The following is a 19,590-nucleotide window of genomic DNA, read 5'->3' on the forward strand; positions in this document are numbered from 1 at the left end:
AGGGCGGGGGGAGAAAGGTGGGCGAGCTAGGAGGGATTAAGAAACTGCAACCTGTTCTCATTTCATAAAATTAGGAAGAACATACTATCGTTTGAGCTCATATTGGATTGGAGTGGGAGGAGTAATTGCTTCATTATAGCGGTTAAAGGCCATTTGTGATTTTTTAAAAAACAGTTTGTCAAGTTGCTCTCCTCCCCTCTTTTGTTTGGGGGGGTGGGGTGGGGGAGGTGGTTTGACACACACGAAGACCCTTGAGGTGCGGATCTCTGTTGACTTGGGTCGTTGTCTGTACCTGACGCTGCTGTTTTGTTTTTCAGAAGAGATGGTTGACATTATGCAGTCTGAGTCTGAGTTCAGTTCCAGGATTCCACGCAGGGTCCTGTCTCGCATAGACGTTTAAAGTGGTATGGCCCTTCGGCTCGTGGGGAACATAGAGGAGTCTCTGAGGAGAGGGGTCGTGGCCTGTGCCAGAGGCATGCCCTCCTGTCTTTGTGTTGACTTGGTCTTGTTTCTGCTGAAGGCCACTTACCTGGCCTCAACTGCCCACAGGGCAGCGCTTGGGTGTCACGTATGGATGGGTCTGTGGGGGTACTTAGCCATCTAATCCAAATTTATGTCCTCTAGTGTGCTCCATAAAAAACAAGCCAGTTGTATTTTTCTGAAATTGTTCCTGTTTGGATGGATCATGATGGCCAAAGATGCACCAGAGAGCCGGCAAAGAGTTTCCAGCGGCTTCAATGCATGGACAGTAATAGACATTACTCTTAAAGTTTGCAGAATCTTGTTGCAGATGAGTAGGGAGTTTGAAGTCATGAAATGTAATTCCCTGGGGAAAACTGTGCGCACAGATGCGTGGGTGCCTTCCGCGCTGGGAGCTAGAGCCTGGTTAATGCCTGGCAGCTGAGCAGGGGTTCAGCCTTCCGGTACCTCTTATGGGAGCTCCGGTGGCGGAGTGTTCCCGTCGGGGGCTTCGAGCCGCATCAGCGGCAGTTTCAAAGCACTAGCAGCTCCGCGCCAGAAGGCCTGGGCTTTTGACTCCCCTTACAGTTACAGTTTGGGAAACCTGTAAGGGGTCGCTGTGAGGTAACGTTGACTCAGTGGCAAGTGAGCTTGTTGGTTGGTTTTTGTTCGTGGCTCCTGTGAGTTCTGGTTTGATGGAAGCTTGTTGGTTGGTTAAATGGGTTAAATGAGCTAGTTTGGCCACTGAGCCACAACAGATAGAATTTTATCAGTGGTGAGATTTTCATGAGTGACGATTCTGGGGTTGAACCCAGTTCTTGTGTAGAACTAAGTCACCGTGGGACCGACTGGAAGTTAGAATGTTCAGTGTAGTACCAACTCAATCTCCAGCCACCCCCGACTCCCTGAATGTGCACAGAGCAGCTGAAGGCACCTTGGGGAAAAAGCCAGGTGGTCTCCTTCTCTAGGGAGCACAGTGCCACCTGGCTACACCTGGAGTCACCGTAAGTCGAAATGGACAGGAAAGCAGCGAGTTGACTCACCTGTGTGAATAAGAACTTGTTTTCGTTACATACCGTCTGACTGTTTCTTGATCATTTCAGACTAATTAATGTTAGCTCTTTGGTGTGTTGACTGTCCATTTCTAGAGCACGTTATTGTCAATTCTAGGACAATCTTCACACGATGGGATGACTGAGATATACTGGATATGAGGGAAACGTGTGTAGTTAACTCTCCAGCTCCTTGTCTCAGACACACACACACACACACACAGCAGGGGGGAAACTCCAACTAGGCACTGTCAGGTTACTTTTGAAAATGTCTTATTATTACACGTTCGAAATTTCTGGTTGGTTTTTTATCTGCGAGAGAAGATTGAATCAGATGATTCTAAAATTCCATTCATTTGAAAGATTTTCTGATTTCATTGATTTTTATTAGCTGTGTGAGAAGTGTGTAGGCTAGTTTTCATGGACTGCCTTACAGAATTTTTTGAGCTTAAATGCCCTTGGGGATTATCTCGCGTGCCTGTGCCTCTCCTCCCGCCCCCCCCACCCCCCCCACCCCCTTTAACTGAGGAAGAAATAGAGGCCCAAAGCAGTTTACAGATTTGAGATCGTGAGACTATGGCAGAATTGAAATTGTTTTTTCCTGACTCATTTCCCTCATTGTTCGTTACATGTAACACTTTAATGCACATTCAATCCAGAGAAAGGCTTGGAAATTGGATCTGAAATGAAATGATAGTATTGGTTTAAACAGGACAAACCAGATGTTCTAAATGAAAAAATAGTAAAATTCAAAATAATGGATAATTAATGACACTAATTATTGCATTTTAAATGACTTTTAAAGAAATTTGTGGACTTTGAAATTTTATATTTCATATTTTAAACAATTGGGGCTTGTAAATCCCAGTGACTGCCGGCCTGTACTGCCACTTCTGGGCTTGCTGCACATTATTATGCACCCCTATAAGCAGAGCTTTACTGCCTTTCAAAGCTACTGGACACCTACTCTGGGTGTGTGCGTGCATGCGTGTGCCCATGCCCCCAATACCCATTGCTGCATGGGAATAGCTACATCACTAAGCTAACCAACCCCCCTACTCTGGTAAAGGTTATGTTTTACTGGGCAGAGACACATAGTCACCTAGTATATGATTTTCTTTCTTACTATCCTAGAAGGAAATACGTGTTCTGAGGACAGAAGAACATAGAGCAGTGTGAGGGAGGGGAATAGTCCTGAGGCAGACCAGCAGTGGGGCTGCTGAGGAGGAGGGAGTAGACTCACCAGCAGTATGTGCAGAGAGGGTTTGGGGAACACTGAGGAGACCATGTGGCTGGAGCTGCCCAGTGTGTGTAGGGGGAATGTGTGTATGCAGGGGGTATTTATGTGTGTAGGGGGTATTGAGATCTGACAGGGAAGCCGTGAGGATGGCATGGTGGGCAGTGCTGGGGGGTTGTGGTGTTGGTTTTGTTTTTCCTTTAATAGAGGAACGGGAAGCCAATGACCTGGGTGATAGATCGCCCTTGTTGCCTTTGTCCCGTAGTGCCCTGTTACATTATAGATCATTCAAAAGTAGGGTGTTTTTTTTTTGTTTTTAAAGATTAACAAAATCTTAGTACAGTTTGTTTGCGCTTTATGCTCTAGCATTAGCTCCCCTGTACCGAATTCTGTTGAAGGAGACTGTCCAGCATTCAATAAAAACTAATTGGCCTAATATCAAAAAACAAGCAACTAATTGGTCATCCAGGATCTAGCCAAGACAGGGTTAATAAAACAAGCCAACGAACCCTTTCTTTCACAGATTGCTTTTGAGTGGTTCTTGTTTGCATGTCATTTAATGACTGTGTGCAAAAAAGTAGACCTTTAAGGAGAAAGGAAATGAACATTTATTGAGAGGGACATTCTGTTAGACAAATTACAATTATTATCTTAATTTAGTCTCCACTCCAGATTGTGAGATGGGCCTGACTACCTCCTCTTCATTTGTGTGGAAATGGAAAGGTTGCACTTCTAAGTGGTGTGACTGAGGTCAAGAGCCGCTGGCTGGTAGGTGATAGAGCCAGCATTAAACCCTGATCTCGGCTGCTTTCCTCTATTGATGCCTCTCCACACCTTCCATCCAACAAACACCCTTCCAGAACAGCCGTGGGCTTGTTGATTAGCCTCAACCTGGTTTCCACCTGATCATGGTTGTGCTTCTACATCAAATCAAATGATCGAATGTCCCCGTGTAAATAGTTTGACAAAGTATTTTGGTTCATGGAGTAAAACAATTGAAGTAAAATTAACATTTTTTTTTCTTTTCAAAGCAGATCCTATTGAGTCCAGTGAGTGTTTGGATTCTATCTCATATGTTAGTGTTAGCATACTGTAGATGTAGAAGAAAATATCCCCCTTTCAGTGTGTGTTGTCAAGCTCCTGGTAGCAAGCAATAGCCATGACATTTGATGACGAGAAATAGTTCCAAATAGGATTCAGTTGCTTTGTGAACACAAACAAGCTCTTGAATAGCCAGCTGGCTATCCACCTGGTTATTTTAGGTGTATACCCACCACTCAAGGAAAAAGCAAAATCAGGAGAAAAGAAAAAGCTACTAACCCATTTTTTGTCACTTTGTTGATTTCCTTTGGTATACTTTGTACCTACCCACTTGATGTAGGTAATTAGGTTGTTGTCAGGGTTATAAAATTTCAAGATTTACTCAAATCTCAAGATTTCTACAGCAAATCTTGAAATTTTGTAACCCTGACAACAACCTATTGACACCTGGTTATTTTCTGGGATCCCGGTTGGTCTAGTGGTTAGGCACTGGGTTACGAACTGCAAGGTCAGCTAGCTGCTCTTCAGAAGAAAGAGGAGCCTTTCTACGCTTGTAAATAGGGACAGTGTAGGCAACTTGTGGGCGCAGTTCCACTCTGACTTAGAGTCAGTACTTGGACTATTGACTGGATGGCAGGGAGAGTTATTTTCTATAGAATTAAATTGCATTATACTTTGACCCTCTCAGGTGAATTTTTCAAATACCCTGTCATATGTCCGGTCTTTTTATGTTATTCCAGTAAATATTTAAAGTGTTTATTCTCCATTGGATTCTGGTATTGCTGGATTCAAGAACTGAGTAGATACCCAATCTTAGCATTAGGATATGTTATTTTTCAAAGATGACCTAGTATCTTTATGCAGCAAATGTTACCACCTGCTGTGTGCCCGTTGTTTATAACCATTAACTACGAAGTTTGAACATCTCATTTAGTTCTTACTTTCTTTCCCTTCTGCCTCAGTAATGCTATTGAAATTTACTTAGAAATGAAATTCATAGTCAGGAGAAAGCAAATTTTAATCAGCTATCTTGACTTATCTTGGGAGAATCACTTGAAATCTGAATGGCTAACAAGCATTTTAATAGAAGTTATTTCTATTCCATCATCATAGGTAATAATGAATTAGCAAAACAGATATTCTTAAAAATAGTTAATGCCATTTTCTTCAAACCACAATCAAAACATTTATTCTATTTTTAGTTGGTGGTCATTATGGTAAATGAGCTAGTAATTATGGGAGTGGGGAAGAGAAAAATCCTTTACTTTTGTATTAATGGAATGGTTAAAAAAGAAACAAAACAACTTCGGGAAAATCTACAAAACCCTATAAAGTCAGTTTGAATCTTTTATAGCTATTCTTAGTGAAATGTATTTTCAGGAGGGTTACCATTGTGTACTGTGTCATTGTGCTGAATTATATAGTGTGGTCTATTCCACAGTTGACTTCTTAGTGGTGTAGTACCTCTTAAAGAAGATTTAATTTACTCTTTTATGTGCAGGAAATTGATGAGTTGGTGATAAATGGCACATAAGTTTGTTATTCTAAACTGCACATTATAATGTAGAGAAATACCGTTTGAAGATTTTTAAAATTCTGCTTGATATTTGAAAGTGTACCCTTTCCTGATATTTTCTAGTCATAACCTGTCTGTGTTTGTTGTCGTCCCTCCTCCCCACGTGCCTTCAGGGGGACATGCCTTCCTGTGGGGAGAGGAAGCCAGTTCTCCCAGTGGCCCCTTTTTCTACTTCTCAGTGCGTGAGGCTGGAAGTGGCAGCTACATGGTCTGGTCATTTTTCTGTTTTCAAAATAGACGTGACAGGACTAACATCTTTTTCTTCTTGTTGTATTCCTTGTCTTAAAAAAAACTATTACCGGTCTTCCTCCCCACCTCCTTAAAAAAAAAAAAAAAAAAGCCCTAAAGGGAAGTTCCATGCCTGCATTAACCTTTTGATTGGATTGAAGGAATGCTTTAATAGGAAACTTTTAATCAAAATGCAAATGGTTTACATTTGAAAGGGCAAAGGTCAATTACTTATTTGCCTTTTCCATAAAACAGATGAAGAAATATTCGCGGTCCTTCCCCTCTCCCCAGCTGCACTCAGTAGTTGCACTTTTCCCTTTCCCTTTGGCCTTGAGACGATGGGGGGATGAAGAGAGACGGCTTGTTTCAAAGTGCACGCCGGGGCTTTCGCTCAGCTTCTGACACGCTCCTGTCTATTGGTGAGAAGGACTGAATGGTCACCACCTGGAAGAGTTCTGAATGGCTTGAACGCTGAGCACAGTGCCTGGTGCGCAGTAGGTGCTTAGTCACACTTGCTGCCAGTTTTCTCAGTGTCTTTATGATGCTCTCTTACTTTAATATAACTCTTTTCTTAGGCTTTCCTTTCCCCTCCCCCTTCCAGGGGTATTCTTCTTCTTTTCATAGTATGTAAAGAATCCTTGGTATGTATGTGCTAGGTAGAGGCCTAGGAGTTGAATCTGAATTAATTCATGTAACAGTCACACCCTTTTTCTAGATGAAGAAATTGGAGCACAGAGATATTAAGTAATTTTCCCAAATTAAGAGGCAGAGCTGGGATTAAAATCCTGCCAATCTGGCTCAGGAGTTTGCACTCTTAACTGATCATCATATGACACTGCTTCTCCGCGCAGGTTGAAGAGGATTCGGGGCTAGTCTGCCTCGCCCTAGACTTTTAGCCTGACTTTCTTGTATTGGAGCTTTGCCGTGGGGTAAGAAAGCCTTCTCTTGGCTAGATCGTCTTTGTGGAATTGTTTATTCCTGCACTTCAGAGTTCAGATTCCTATGGGGAAACATTTTTATGGAACAGTGATGGGATATTTGGAATAGATTAGGTGACCCTGCGTATGGTTTTGGGAATGGGATATTAGTAACATTTGGCTACATACATTGAAACAGTGTATCATATATAGAAAGTGTGATTTGTAGGCTGCCAGTTGCTATCAAGTGAACTAAACTCATGGTGGTCTCATGTGTGTCAGAGTGTTAGGGGCTGCTGTTTTGTAAGCAGATCACCAGACCATTCTTCCCATAAGCCTTTGGGTGGCCTGGAACCTCTAACCTTTCAGGTAGAGAGGAGTGCATTCATTGTGTGTGCCACCCAGGGACTCCACACTTAAAGTAGCTGTTGTGAATCTCTGGGGAAGTTCAGCAGTTGACTGTACCTGTGTGGTAATCATGGGAGAAGGGCCCTGGTGCCACAGTAATCACCCTCCCTCTGTTGCTTACTGAAAGGATGACAGGTTGAACCCCCAAGCCTGTTTTGGTCTAGTACCCCTTTTTCAGGAAAAAAAATTGCTCAGTGTGCGCCATACCCTGGCAATGGAAGATTTTTGTACTATAGCCCATAATCCAGGATAAAGTGTAGGCATCTCTGCTTTTGCAACCCCCGTAGATTATTCCAGCACCTCCCCACTTTGGGCAACATTGCTATGTCGGGTTTCTGTAAATCTTCACTGGAGCCAATAGCCCTCACCTGACCACCTACCGAGCGGCTGGGGAGCTTGAACCTCGGACCTGGTGATTATTAGTCCAGCACTAATCCATCAGCGCCACCGGTGCTCCTTGAAAGAGGAACAGGGCTTTCTACTCTTTAGCTTACCATAGTATTTCTGATTTGGATAACCTCTGATACTGTTTTAGCTAGCTTTCCATATAAGAAAGAAGCATTTTTCTCTCCCCTGCACTCTTTCCTTCCCTTTCTGCTAGAATCAAATGTAATCAGAATATATTCTGTGTTTATATATTTTGTATACTCAAAACTATTGAGTCTCCTTGAGAATTTGATAATATGTGGATGTGTTTCACATATTATCCTTGGTTTTAACATTGGCCACTGGTTTGCTCCCTTTAAATAAGGTCTTAAGGGAAACGGCATGTGCTACCCTTGACTGTGGAGTCATTGTAGTTGTTACATGTTGGTGCTCTTAAGAAGACTCCCATTGGGTTTATAGTAGCAACCAGGAAAAACCACCTGCATTTTCCTGTACCTGTTTTCTGTCCGCCTTCCCACCCCCTGTTTATATACTATTTTATATATTCGAAGACTTCTCTGGTTCATCCCTCTTTCCCCCGCCTTCCTTAAGTTGAAAATGTAAACCTTTGATGCCACATTTCAAGATCAGAGCACTTTACCTGGTTGGACCCATGCGACCAGGGAGTGTCAGTGCTGGGCTTCTCCGGAACACAGAGCTGGGTGTGCTACGGAGGAGGAGAAGATGGCACACCAGTGGCACAGTGGGGAAAACTCTAGGCTGTGAACCCAAAAGCGGCCATTGGAACTCATCAGCTGCCCTGCACAGAGGAAGATGTGCTTGCTTCCACAAAGAGCCTTGGAAATGCTATGGGGCAGTTCTCTGCGATCCTGTAGGAGCAGTGAACATTTGATTCAGCGCAGTGGGCAATGACTTTAGGAGAACGCGTGTTAGCATTTGTTCTAGACACTGGCAGCTCACGTAAGAGGGTATTCTAAGACAAGAATGGGAGAGTACTTCTCAGACTGTAGGAATGGAATTGCCTGTGACCACTTGGCCTAGTGGTGCCCCCTGCTGTCAGTTCTCGGTCACATTGTACTCAGTGGTAGGTAGTCTTTCTGGAGTTAGAAATGGGTAGACGAACAGAAATCAATAAAATGTATCGATAATATTGCCACCCATAACAAAAATGTATACTTTAATCAGTTCAGAGAGTTTGCTGTTTGCATTTTTTCCCTAAGTAAGATACCAGATAAGTAATTCATGGAATTAAGTAATCCGTTTGTTATTAATTTGTGTGGATTAAATAACTTTCCCTTTTTATGTTCCCCTAAATTTGTAATTATCTTAGTGACAAGAAAACTATCAATAAACATCTCTCTTGGCTTGCATAGGTGACTTTAAGTTGTATTTTCCTTCCTCGCTTTAACAAAAGGGGAACAATTCACTGCCATCAAGTCACTTGTGACTCAGAGTGACCCTATGGATCAAGGTAGCACTACCCTGGAAGTTTTCCGAGACTAAAAAACCTTACTGGAGTAGACTATCTCTGTCTCTCGTGGAGAGGCTGGTGGTATTGAATTGCTGACCTTGCATCTAGCCGCTCAGCGTGCAGTGAGTGCACTGTGCCATCAAGAAACAAAACTGTGCATTTAATACCCAAAGAAACCCGATGCTTTGCTGCATTCACTTTTAGGAGGATGGAGGGAAAGCCATGCAAAGAATTATATCATTTTTAATCAACAAGCAGTTTTCAGAATGCGGCTTAGGATGAGTTTATTTCCTGATGACTCTACGACATTGCACAGTGTTCACTGATGGTCACAGTGCCTGTCAGATACGTCCCTGCTCTTCATTTAGCCGCAGGACTAGATCTCACATGTACATATGGTAGTGCGGTGCATTCAGCATTAGGCCACTGACTATATGATTGGTAATTTCAACTGAGCAGCCACTCCCTGGGTGAAAGAGAGCCTCTCTGCTTCCATCAAGTGTGCAGCTTGAGGACCCTGTGGAGCAGTCCTACTCTAGCTTACGGGGTCACCAGAGGTTGGAATGGACTGCATGGCAGTGTTTGTTGTTTTTGTTGTTGTTGTTGTTGGTGGTGGTGGTTGTTTGTTTTTTTTGTAAAGAATAGACTAAGGAAACCCAAACCGATTATTTATAGCAAAAGTTGAAATCAAAATGGTTTTCTTAATTTTCAATGAAAGAGAACATTAACCTAGAGTAGTTATCTTCCTCATAATTCACTTTCAATATGGGTTTGTTGTGATTAAATGGCCCTGTGCAGATTGGAGAGAGATGTGGAGTACTGGGTGTTGAGGTGGTCGAGCTCTCAGGGACATTGCAAGAGGCTAGTGAATGTAGTGTGTCTCTCTCGTATTTAGTGGGCAGTAGCTGTTGAGACTTTAATGTGTGCGCTTAGGCAATAGCATTTAGAGAGAGAGGAGTGTGGTTGATAATCAGACTCTAGGGTGTAAACATTTTTTCCGTATTGTAAGGGAATAAGGTTGTTGTTTTTTTCCCCAATTAATTTAAATCATTTTATCGGAGACTCTTCCAGCTCTTGTAACAATCAAGGTTGGTTTTCATAATTACTTTTGCATAGTCTTATTTTTACTCTGAGATAGATGGTAATACTTACATTTTCGGTAGTATGAGATAGATGGTAATACTTACATTTTCGGTAGTATTTTTGCCATGGAAAGTTCAAAAGCTTTATAAAGGGTGGCAGAATAGTGTGGTTTATAGAAAGATTATTAAAGACTTGGATTTATGAGGTGTCTTTCTTGCTCTATATCTACTCTTAACAAACAACATGGATGTTTTGAGGGCAAATTCCTTAACTTTCTGGGTTTGTATTCATCTGAATAATCGGAGGATTGAAGTTTGTGATCTGTCAGTTTGGGCCCAATCCATGATTCTGGGCTTCTCAGATATGTCTTGCTTAGATTACAAATATGTGCCCCTATTCAATTCTTTTCCCCCTTCACTTATAGCTCAGGAAGAACCCAAGTATTTTGCGGAGAGAGGTATTGGGATTTGGGAGGGGGAAGAATAAGCATGGGGGACATGGGGGCTGAGATTGCAGGGAAGACCAACTGGGGAGGGCTGGGAGATGGAGAGAAAGTTGATGGCATTCTCCCTGCCTTATTTTTCTTTGGGTTTTGGCCAGATAGGACATGAACCCGTGTCAGTGTGAGACAAGCAAGAAGAGGTTATTAAGCTGGAGGGGCTGTTTGGAGAGATCAAGGGCCTCTTCTAGATTCTGGTCAGAGGCCTCTGCTACTTCTGCTTGAACTAGTTAAGGGAAGAATCCTAAAAGCAATGGCCCAGCTAGGAAGGATACAAGGTTCCTACCCACCTTTTGCTGCTGCCTCAGATTTGAGTGAGAAGACCAAGTAGATTCTGTTGGTGATTATCGAGGTCCCCAAATGCCTCCAGGGATAAGGATGTAAGGGGCTCAGAACTGTGGCAGTGTCCCATTTGGTAAACATATCAGTGGTGTTGGGGACAACACCAGTGTACTTTTTTTTTAACCACCCAGTATATTCTTTATAATGGATAATAGGACTGTTACAAACACCTGTGCTCAGAATAAGAGGCTGTTGTGCAAACAGTACAAGGGAATATCACATGGTATAAAATCAAGAAAGGTATGTGTCGGGGTTGCATCCTCTCACCATACTTATTCAGTCTGTATGCTGAGCAAATCATCAGAGACGCTGGATTATATGCAGAAGAATTTGGCATGAGGATTGGAGGAAGGCTTATTAATAACCTGCAATATGCAGATGATGCAACATTGCTTGCTGAAAACGAGAACTTGAAGCACTTGCTGATAAAGGATTTCAGCCTTCAGTGTAGATTACAACTCAATGTAAAGAAAACCAAAATCCTTACAACTGGACCAAAAGGTAACATCTTGGTAAACGAAGGAAAGATGGAAGTGTCTAGAATTTCATCTTGCTTGGATCCACACAGTCAATGCTCATGGAAGCAGCAGTCAAGAGATCAAACAAGGCATTGCACTGAGTAAATCTGCTACCCAAGACCTCTTTAAAGTGTTGAAAAGCAAGGAGGTTACTTGGAGGACTAAGGTGTGCCTGAGCCAAGCCATGGTATTTTCAATCACCTCATCTGCATGTTGGACATTGAACAAAGAAGACCGAAGAAGAATGGATGGGGGAATTATGATGCTATTGAGTATTGAAAGTAGCATGGGCTGCCAGAAGAACAAATAAGATGTATCTGGGAAGAAGTACAGCCAGACTGTTCCTTGGAAGGCTTTGTCTCACGTATTATGGACATGCTATCAGGAGAGACCAGTCCCTGGAAAAGAGCATGATGCTTGCTAAAGTGGAAGGACAGTGAGAAAAGAGGAAGGTCCTCCAAAGATGGCTTGACCCAGCGGCCCACAATGGGGTGGAACAGGACCATGAGTGTGAGCACGGGCAGGACCAGGCCGTGTTTCCTTCTGTTGTACACAGGACCTCTCTGAGTCGGAACTGACTGACTTGAGGGCACCTAATGACAGCAATAAACACCTGTTAACCACGGTTTCCAGGGCGATTTGACTGTCCTGGCTGGTGAGATGTGCCACTCCCCTCCGCTCCCCCATCCCTCTTGGAGCTTCCTGCTTGCTCATGGTGTGTGAGGTGCTGCACTGCCCGCCGGGGGCGCATCAGGGGCTCTCGGCATCCACTGGAGGGACCTGCAGGATGGTTTTGCTTGTTGGTTTGTTTCCCTCGCTTATGTTTCTTTGTTCAAACTAGAGCAAATTTATGATTCAAATTTGTGAATGTTTCATGAACACTAGGTATCACTAAAACTTTTTAGTCCTCCCTTTAAAAATATTTGGTCTTACGTTGATATTATGCACAGTCTCAGTTTATTTTCTGCTTTTAATAGAACAAGTTGAAATCATCGCAGAAGGATAAAGTTCGTCAGTTTATGATCTTCACACAATCTAGCGAAAAAACAGCAGTAAGTTGTCTGTCTCAAAATGACTGGAAGTTAGATGTTGCAACAGACAATTTTTTCCAAAATCCTGAACTTTATATACGAGAGAGTGTAAAAGGATCATTGGATAGGAAGAAGTTAGAACAACTGTACAATAGATACAAAGGTGAGTGTTTGCTTATGACTTGAAGTATTTTGAGCAGGTTTTATATAATTAGTGTCAGACATCAAGTAATACTTAGAACATAAATTGGTTTGGTGTGCCCAGCAGAACTCTGTAGGTCTTAGAATTATTTCAGGGGTTCTGAGAGGAGAAATGGTTTTCCTCTGTTCATTAGAATTTCTTACCCCTTTCTTTTTTCTTTACGGTTTTATTGGCATATAATTTACATAGCATACAGTTAAGTAGTTCAGTTGTTCAGTCATATCAAGGAGATGGTGCAATCATTACAAATCACTTTTAAGATGAGTTGTGCAGTCACAGCCAGTTCTGGTACTCCCTCCCCGCTCCCACCTTCATTTCCCACTCCCCAAATCTCCCTTCCCTCCCTCCCACCCACTCCCCAGCCCTGCATCCCTATCAGCCCCTGCATCAGTTGTTATCACGGGCAGCCACTCCTGTGGCTTACCCCCTTCCTTTCTCTTCCCGTTCCGTCTCATTTTCCAGGGCAGGAACCGAGCGGGTGTGTGTGGTTCTTTCCCCTTCATCTTCAAATACTGACGTAGATTTTGAGGAAAGCTAAAAAACAAATTTACTAGTTTTGAAAAAGGAAGTATCAAATAAGGCAGACTTTTAATAAGTTAAACAGCACATGATGATGAATAAAGAAAAGTTTAACAATTTCTCTCCCTCCTGTGTTCTCCTGCATTGAAACAAGCTCTCTGTCAGTCGGTCGACTCACAGTGAGCCTCCAGGACAGAGTAGAGCTGCCCCTGTGGGGTGTCCAGGCCGAGGCTCCGGAGGGGAGCAGACGGCTTCTCTCTCCTTCGAGTGGCAGGTGGGCTTGAGCCATCACCTTAGGGGTAGCAGCCGAACGCAGAAGCCACCGTGCCTCCAGGGCCAACCAGTATTTAATAGCCAGCTTTGATTCTTCCGTATTTTCCTCATATGTTTATGTAAAAATACATGTCTTTTTCAGATTTTTCCCCAATGTGGATTTATATTGTATGTCTGACTCATGCTCAGAAGTCAGTTTGTGCAGTTTGTACAAAACTTTTAGGCAAACATTCACAGAGCAGACCATCAGTTTTACGTCCAGTGACTTTCGCACATTTTGTTTCCAGTCATCCTTTTCAGTCCCCTCAATATATCATCCTTATCCCACTTCCTCCCAGTGTTTCCTGTTTCCCTTCCTCTGCCTTCCCCCATCCCTGACCTTGGATACGAGCTGCCCTTTTCGTCTTAAATGGTTGATTCTTCTAACCCAGGGTGAGGTCAGCTCCAGGCCTGAAGGGGTGTGCCAGTGTTTATTGCTTATAGGTCTTTCCATTTGGAAAGATGTCAGCCAATCCCAGCAGCAGTGTGTATGGCTGCATCTGGTCTTTCTTATGGGCTTACATTTTTTTTGCCAGTCTGATCAATAAATATGAATAGGTTTTCCCATTTAATTAAGTAGCAGATGTTTATATTGTTGAAATTCTGATTGAATTGCAGTCCTTTTGATATATAAAGTGTACTTTCTTTTAAGAGGAAAGTAATTTCTGTAGTACTACTGTCTATTTGGAATGCCCATTTAGATACAGCATGGGTGTTTTCCCTGAGAGCCCTCGTGAGGCAGGGCTGGACTGCTAACTGGAGGGTTGAAGGTTCAAACCGGTGAGCTGCTCTGTTGGGAGAAGGATCAGGCTGCCTGGTCAAGGTTCACGGTCTCTGGAACCAGTTACAGGGTGGCTAGGAGTTGGCTCGACCCTGTGGCAGTGGGGTTATCCTGTAAACATGTTGGATGTTATGAGTATGTGTAGTAAGCGTGTGAGGCATGAATCAATGAGTTTGTATGCTATTGAGTGTCCACTACATAAGTACCCTAATTAAGGGTACTATTTAGGGGGTAAAGTGGCTTTAGAGATTATACATGGGGAGACAATTAGAGTAATGCTGCTTCAAGTCTTTGATATTTTGTGATCACTTTTCAATGGGTTATAAAGTGTCATTTTAAGTTTTAAAAGATGCAGCAAAATTAATTGTAGGCACTAATTTTATATTTCATTGCTGTTTTTAAAGATCCTCAAGATGAAAATAAAATTGGAATAGATGGTATCCAGCAGTTCTGTGATGACCTGGCACTCGATCCAGCCAGCATCAGTGTGTTGATCATTGCGTGGAAATTCAGAGCAGCCACGCAGTGCGAGTTCTCTAAACAGGAGTTCTTGGACGGCATGACAGAACTAGGGTAAGTCCTTAATCACTGTCGGAAACTCGGTTCCCTGCTGTAGGTCTACATTATGCCATGGGTTTCAGAATGTAGATATTAAAATGACCGACCCCCAACCTCGGTATAAAATAGAAATGGACGAGCATGTTAGCTTTCCATGTGATTTAGTTTCTGACTTTACCAGTTACTGGAGAATAGCCTATCCCATTCACATCAAACTGTTACTCATCGTTTCCAAGGACAGTGCATTGGCATTAAAATCACTACCCTTTATGATTGAACACAGAGAAGTGGAATGAATACGTTTGTAAGTTACTTCCTACTGTAAGGCTGTGAGCTCTCAATTTACAAAGCCCTAAAATTTTAAAACTAGAAAATACTTTAGAAGTTACTATTAATTTTTTCCCCCCACTTGTGCTTTGCAGCTGATTAGGCTCAGTGTCTGCACGTGTGGACTGAACAAAGGCACCAGTGAGTAGGTTTGGTTTTACTAGTGACTGTGGTCAGTATTTAATGGGGCTGCAAATGCATTCAGCTGTGGGTAGGTCAAGGCTGTCCCCTCTGCTTTCAGTATAATAATAATTGCTAATATTTGTTTTATTGCAAGATTCATACAAGTACTTCACCAGCTTCTTCAGAAGAACTCCGGGAGGTGTTTATAGTCATTTTAGAAATAAGACAAAAGTATGGAAAATTTTTAGAATTAGGAATTGTTAGGCATTCTGATTCTTATGCCAAAGGGATTTTGTAGTCAGAGTTCAGTCAAAAGAGAAATTTTTAATAAAAGGAATTGCTTATTAAGTCCTACAAGGTGGCTAACCACTGTGGTTGCTGGGTTTCTTCAGTCAGTTCTCTCAGTGACTGCATGTGACAGAGCAAACCTGCCGCATAGAGTTTTCCAGACCAAAATCCTTAGGTGAGCAATGGCCGGTTTTCCAGACCGAAATTCTTAGGTGAGCAATGGCCAGGTCTGTCTCCCGCAGAACCAATGGGTGAGTGCAAACTGCCCACCTTTTCTGCTCTGTCAGGTGCTTAATTGTGATGCCACCAAGGCTGGCTGACTCATGACTAAAAGGGATAAAATAGTGCTTTGACTTCTAACAGAAGCAGCACTGTGGGGCAGGAAGCGGCCACCACTCCTGGGCTGGGGGAGGAGAACAAGGAAGGAACTTAGAAGAGGTCCCCATTCAACTGAGACTCAGACCTCCAAGGAAAGGGTGTGGTTGCTGCCGGGACCTGAGGCCTGTGAGGCCTGTCCCTTCGAGGGGATGAAAAGGGGACTCTTGAGGGGCCAGAAGGGGCTTCTGGCCCTGTAGTGAACACTTCAGGGACCTCCCCACAGATGGAGAGGTCCCTCTGCAGAAAAAAAAACAAAACCAGGAAAAGAAACGTTCCTATGCCTCTCCAGCCTTAGGTGAAAAGAAGACAGAGTTTGTATAGTTTGTCGTCCAGAGTAGTGCAAAAGGTGTATGTTTAAAGCTGAAAGACAAGGTACTAACAGGGTCAGCAGCTGAAGCCTGACCTTGCTGAGTTAGGTTGCTGTGCTAGGACTGGGCTCTTCAGAATGCAAAGGAAACTTTGTTTCACTTTCTTTTTTCATTTGAAATTGAACTCAAGTACCATGTAATGAACTTGGAACTCAGAATCTTAGTTTACAAACAGAAATGTCATTAAGAATATAGAACATAAAAGCAAAATTCTTTAGATGAAACAAGGAATGATCATGGCATCTATAAGAAACAGCCTGTCTGCCTCATTTTCTTAAGGCTGTTAAGCTAAGGTGACCAGATTTTAACATTGGTAAAGCTGGACAAAGTGGGACACCATTGATAAAACTCATATCCTGGCGAAATTGCCACATGGCAGCCGAAAGCCGTATACCCTAGCTTGTCGTGCATTCTTTCCAAAAATTGGGACTTTTTTAAAATACTGTGGGACGCGGAAAAAATTGTTAAAAATTGGGACTGTCCTGCCAAAAGCGGGACGTCTGGTCACCTTATTTAAGCCTTGGTTCTCAGACCCTTTGAACTCCTTGGAAGTGGAATGCTTTCCGAGTGTAGCAAATGTTAGTTAATATTTGTAGGTGGTGCAGAGGGCTTGAGCTGACCGTCATCGCTGTACTTTGTACATAACAGGAAGGGACGTTTTCAGAGGGTCTGGTTTCTTGCCTAAGCAGGTGGAAGCGTTTCCATAGTTTGGAAGCTAGGCATGATGTGACTTGTTACTCTGCAAGGATTGTCTAGGAGGCCTGCTGGTGCGGTGCTTAAGCACTTGGCTGCCAACTGACCAGGTCTCCAGCTGCTGCTCAGGAGGAAGACTGGGCGATCCGCACCCCCATACAGATCACAGCCTAGGAAGCCCTCGGGGGTGGGGGGGTGACTCTGTCCTAGGGTCGCTAGAAGGCTTCTGTGAGTCGAAACAGACTTGGCGGCACATGGCAACAACCACAAGGACTGTGTGGAGACTGGGTGATGCACGTTGTTGTGCTCTGCTGCTCACTCTGAAAGGCTGAAGACGCGCATCCACCCAGCAGCGCCTTGGAAGAAAAGCCTGGCGATCTGTAGCGGTCTGAAAAAGCAGGCCCTGGGAACCCTGTGGAGCCCAGTTGTACTGACAGGCCTGGAGTTGGCTGGATGGCAACTGGTCGTACAGTTTACACGGGTGATTGTTCCATTGACGACAGCATGTTTATAGCATATTCTGTCCATCACACTGCAGCTGATTTCTGCAAGCCAGGACGACCAGAGGCCGGGGCATTGTGTAATGAAAAGTCACACCCCGTTACTTTTAACAGCAGTCATCGCTCCACACCCTTTCTTCCCCATTGAAGCCCATGCCCGTGTGTGTTTATATAATGTAAAAAGATGAAATTCTCCACCTCTCTGGCTTTTGTAAAGAAACTCCATGAAATAAAGGCATGTCCATTTAGGAGTAAATAAGTTAAGTTCTTAATTTATAGTGAAGAAGTTCATCTTTTATAAACTTAATTTTACAATGTAGATGTGACAGCATAGAAAAACTAAAGGCCCAGATACCCAAGATGGAACAAGAATTGAAAGAACCAGGACGATTTAAGGATTTTTACCAGTTTACTTTTAATTTTGCAAAGAATCCAGGACAAAAAGGATTAGGTAAGCATTTTTTCTACTCTTATCTTGGTGTTTCAAGTACATTGATGGTATCACTTTTCTTTTGTGTAGAGACTATCATTTGTTTTGAGTAAAGTCATCCTGAAAATACGAATGCCGGAAAAGCAGTGAGAAGCAGTGACCACTGAGTCCACTGTCATTGCTGGATGGGAGAGTTGCCCACATTTCACATGAGACAATGATTTTTAACAAGAATGTTTTGTATAATTAGAGAAAAGAGTTGTTAAAAGTCCATTGCTAGTTTGTTTATGTATCTATGATTCAGAAAACATTTTAGGATTGTAGGGTCATCAGTTATTTAATTACAAATGTATAGAAAGGTCATTTTAAGGTTTCTGATTCACAAAGCTTCAGATAATCTTGTTGTTGATAGGATTGAACTGGAAATTGAAAACCGAAATGAAGAAAATAGTTATCATTCAAAACTTTACCATCCAGAAGTAACCACTGTTAGCATTTCAGGTTAATTTACTTTGTTTATAGTAACTGGACACTTGGTTTTGGATGACAAGAGGATTTGGTATGGGGCCCCGGTAGCACAGTGGGTTGGTTTTGTGTGGGGCTGCTAACCACAAGGTCGGCAGTTTGAAACCAGCAGCTGCTGTGCAGGAGAAAGATGAGGCTTTCTATTCCTGTAAAAAATTACAGGAAACCCCTCTGGACAAATTCTCCCCATTCCTATAGGGTTGCAATGAGTCAGAATGAGAGTGGATTTGGTTTGGTTTCAGAAGGGATTTAGAAATAGAAGGTATAGCATCGTCGTTATCCTTAGGAAGGTACAGTTTACCTAGAAAGATTTGACCATAGTAGCAGATGAAACCGTAATAAAACGGCTTGTGCTGCGAGGACTTCAGAAAAAGGAGAAATGGTTAAAAGCAGAAGTTGCCTGGAAGTGCTTGTAGGGCAAGGCGTGGGCTATACATGGAAGGATTTTGGTATTTGACATGGTTTCATTGAAAGGGCAGTTAAGAATGAAGTCCTAATCCCTCAGAAAGAAGACTGACTTCTTAGTGAAAAAGAAAAGACATTGGTTTTAGTGGGAGCACTTGTTTGGAGATTAAATTGGTGAAATAAAATAAGTCAGATAACTACACGTTTCCTTTGAAAATGAACAAAAAGGTGGAAGTTGGAATTTGTGGGAAGCAGGGACCCACTGAGGTTTTCGATGATAGCAGAAGTTCCCTTTTACTGTGAGCTTTCAGTGGGCCTGGCTAAGAGCTAAGTGTTTTACGTTCCCTGCCTCATTTTATGGGACAGCCTTGCGAGTTACGCGTTCTTTGATTCTTTGGATAATTCATCACAGGCCATCTGTATAGTAGCAGTGTTGAGGGAGGAGGATGTCTATATTTATTTTGCAGATGAGGAAACTGAGGCCTACTCAAACCACTGCCGTGTCGTGTCGTCATAAACTAGACAACAACAATAACAACAACAAAACCCTCACTGCCTTCAAGTCAATTCTGACTCATAGTCTGTAGGATAGAGTAGAGCTGCCCCTGTGGATTTTGAGTCTATAAATATTTACCGGAGCAGAAAGCCTCATCTTTCTCCCATGAGTGGCTGGTGGGTTCGAACTGCAGACTTGGCTGTAGGCAGTCCCAACACATACTCCCCCGTGTCACCAGTGCTACTCTAAGTCAAGGGAAGATCAAATATTAATCTGCTCAAGGAACAAAATTAGTTTTGTTGTTGTTTTTACTGTGATGAAGATGCTGTGGTTGGAGATACTAATAGGGAAACTCATGCATTAACTGTTGTATTTTAAACTAGAGGAAAAAATCAAGAAAAAGATTAGGTGAATAGAGATTAAATCCAGGAAGTGA

At 42.8% G+C, this 19,590-nt stretch overlaps 1 protein-coding gene across 3 annotated transcripts in view; it reads left to right on the top strand.

Annotated features, from left to right (window-relative positions):
• Nucleotides 1-19,590, top strand: part of DCUN1D1 (defective in cullin neddylation 1 domain containing 1) — a 53,270-nt gene that overhangs the window by 10,606 nt on the left and 23,074 nt on the right. Inside the window, exons 1-4 of one of the 3 annotated variants that reach the window (XM_045295041.1) lie at nt 1,375-1,463; nt 12,196-12,412; nt 14,468-14,636; nt 17,619-17,749. In XM_045295041.1, coding sequence (XP_045150976.1) covers nt 12,238-12,412; nt 14,468-14,636; nt 17,619-17,749 — 475 coding nt within the window. In that variant the 5' untranslated portion in view covers nt 1,375-1,463; nt 12,196-12,237. Of the gene's footprint in view, nt 1-1,374; nt 1,464-11,603; nt 12,413-14,467; nt 14,637-17,618; nt 17,750-19,590 lie in introns of those variants that run through there. The other 2 variants (XM_045295040.1, XM_004708621.2) reach the window with 2 other exon arrangements.

This window comes from Echinops telfairi, unplaced genomic scaffold (genome assembly GCF_000313985.2).
Source record: "Echinops telfairi isolate 266 unplaced genomic scaffold, ASM31398v2 ScPeMD7_4225;HRSCAF=4972, whole genome shotgun sequence".
Lineage (NCBI taxonomy): Eukaryota > Metazoa > Chordata > Mammalia > Afrosoricida > Tenrecidae > Echinops > Echinops telfairi.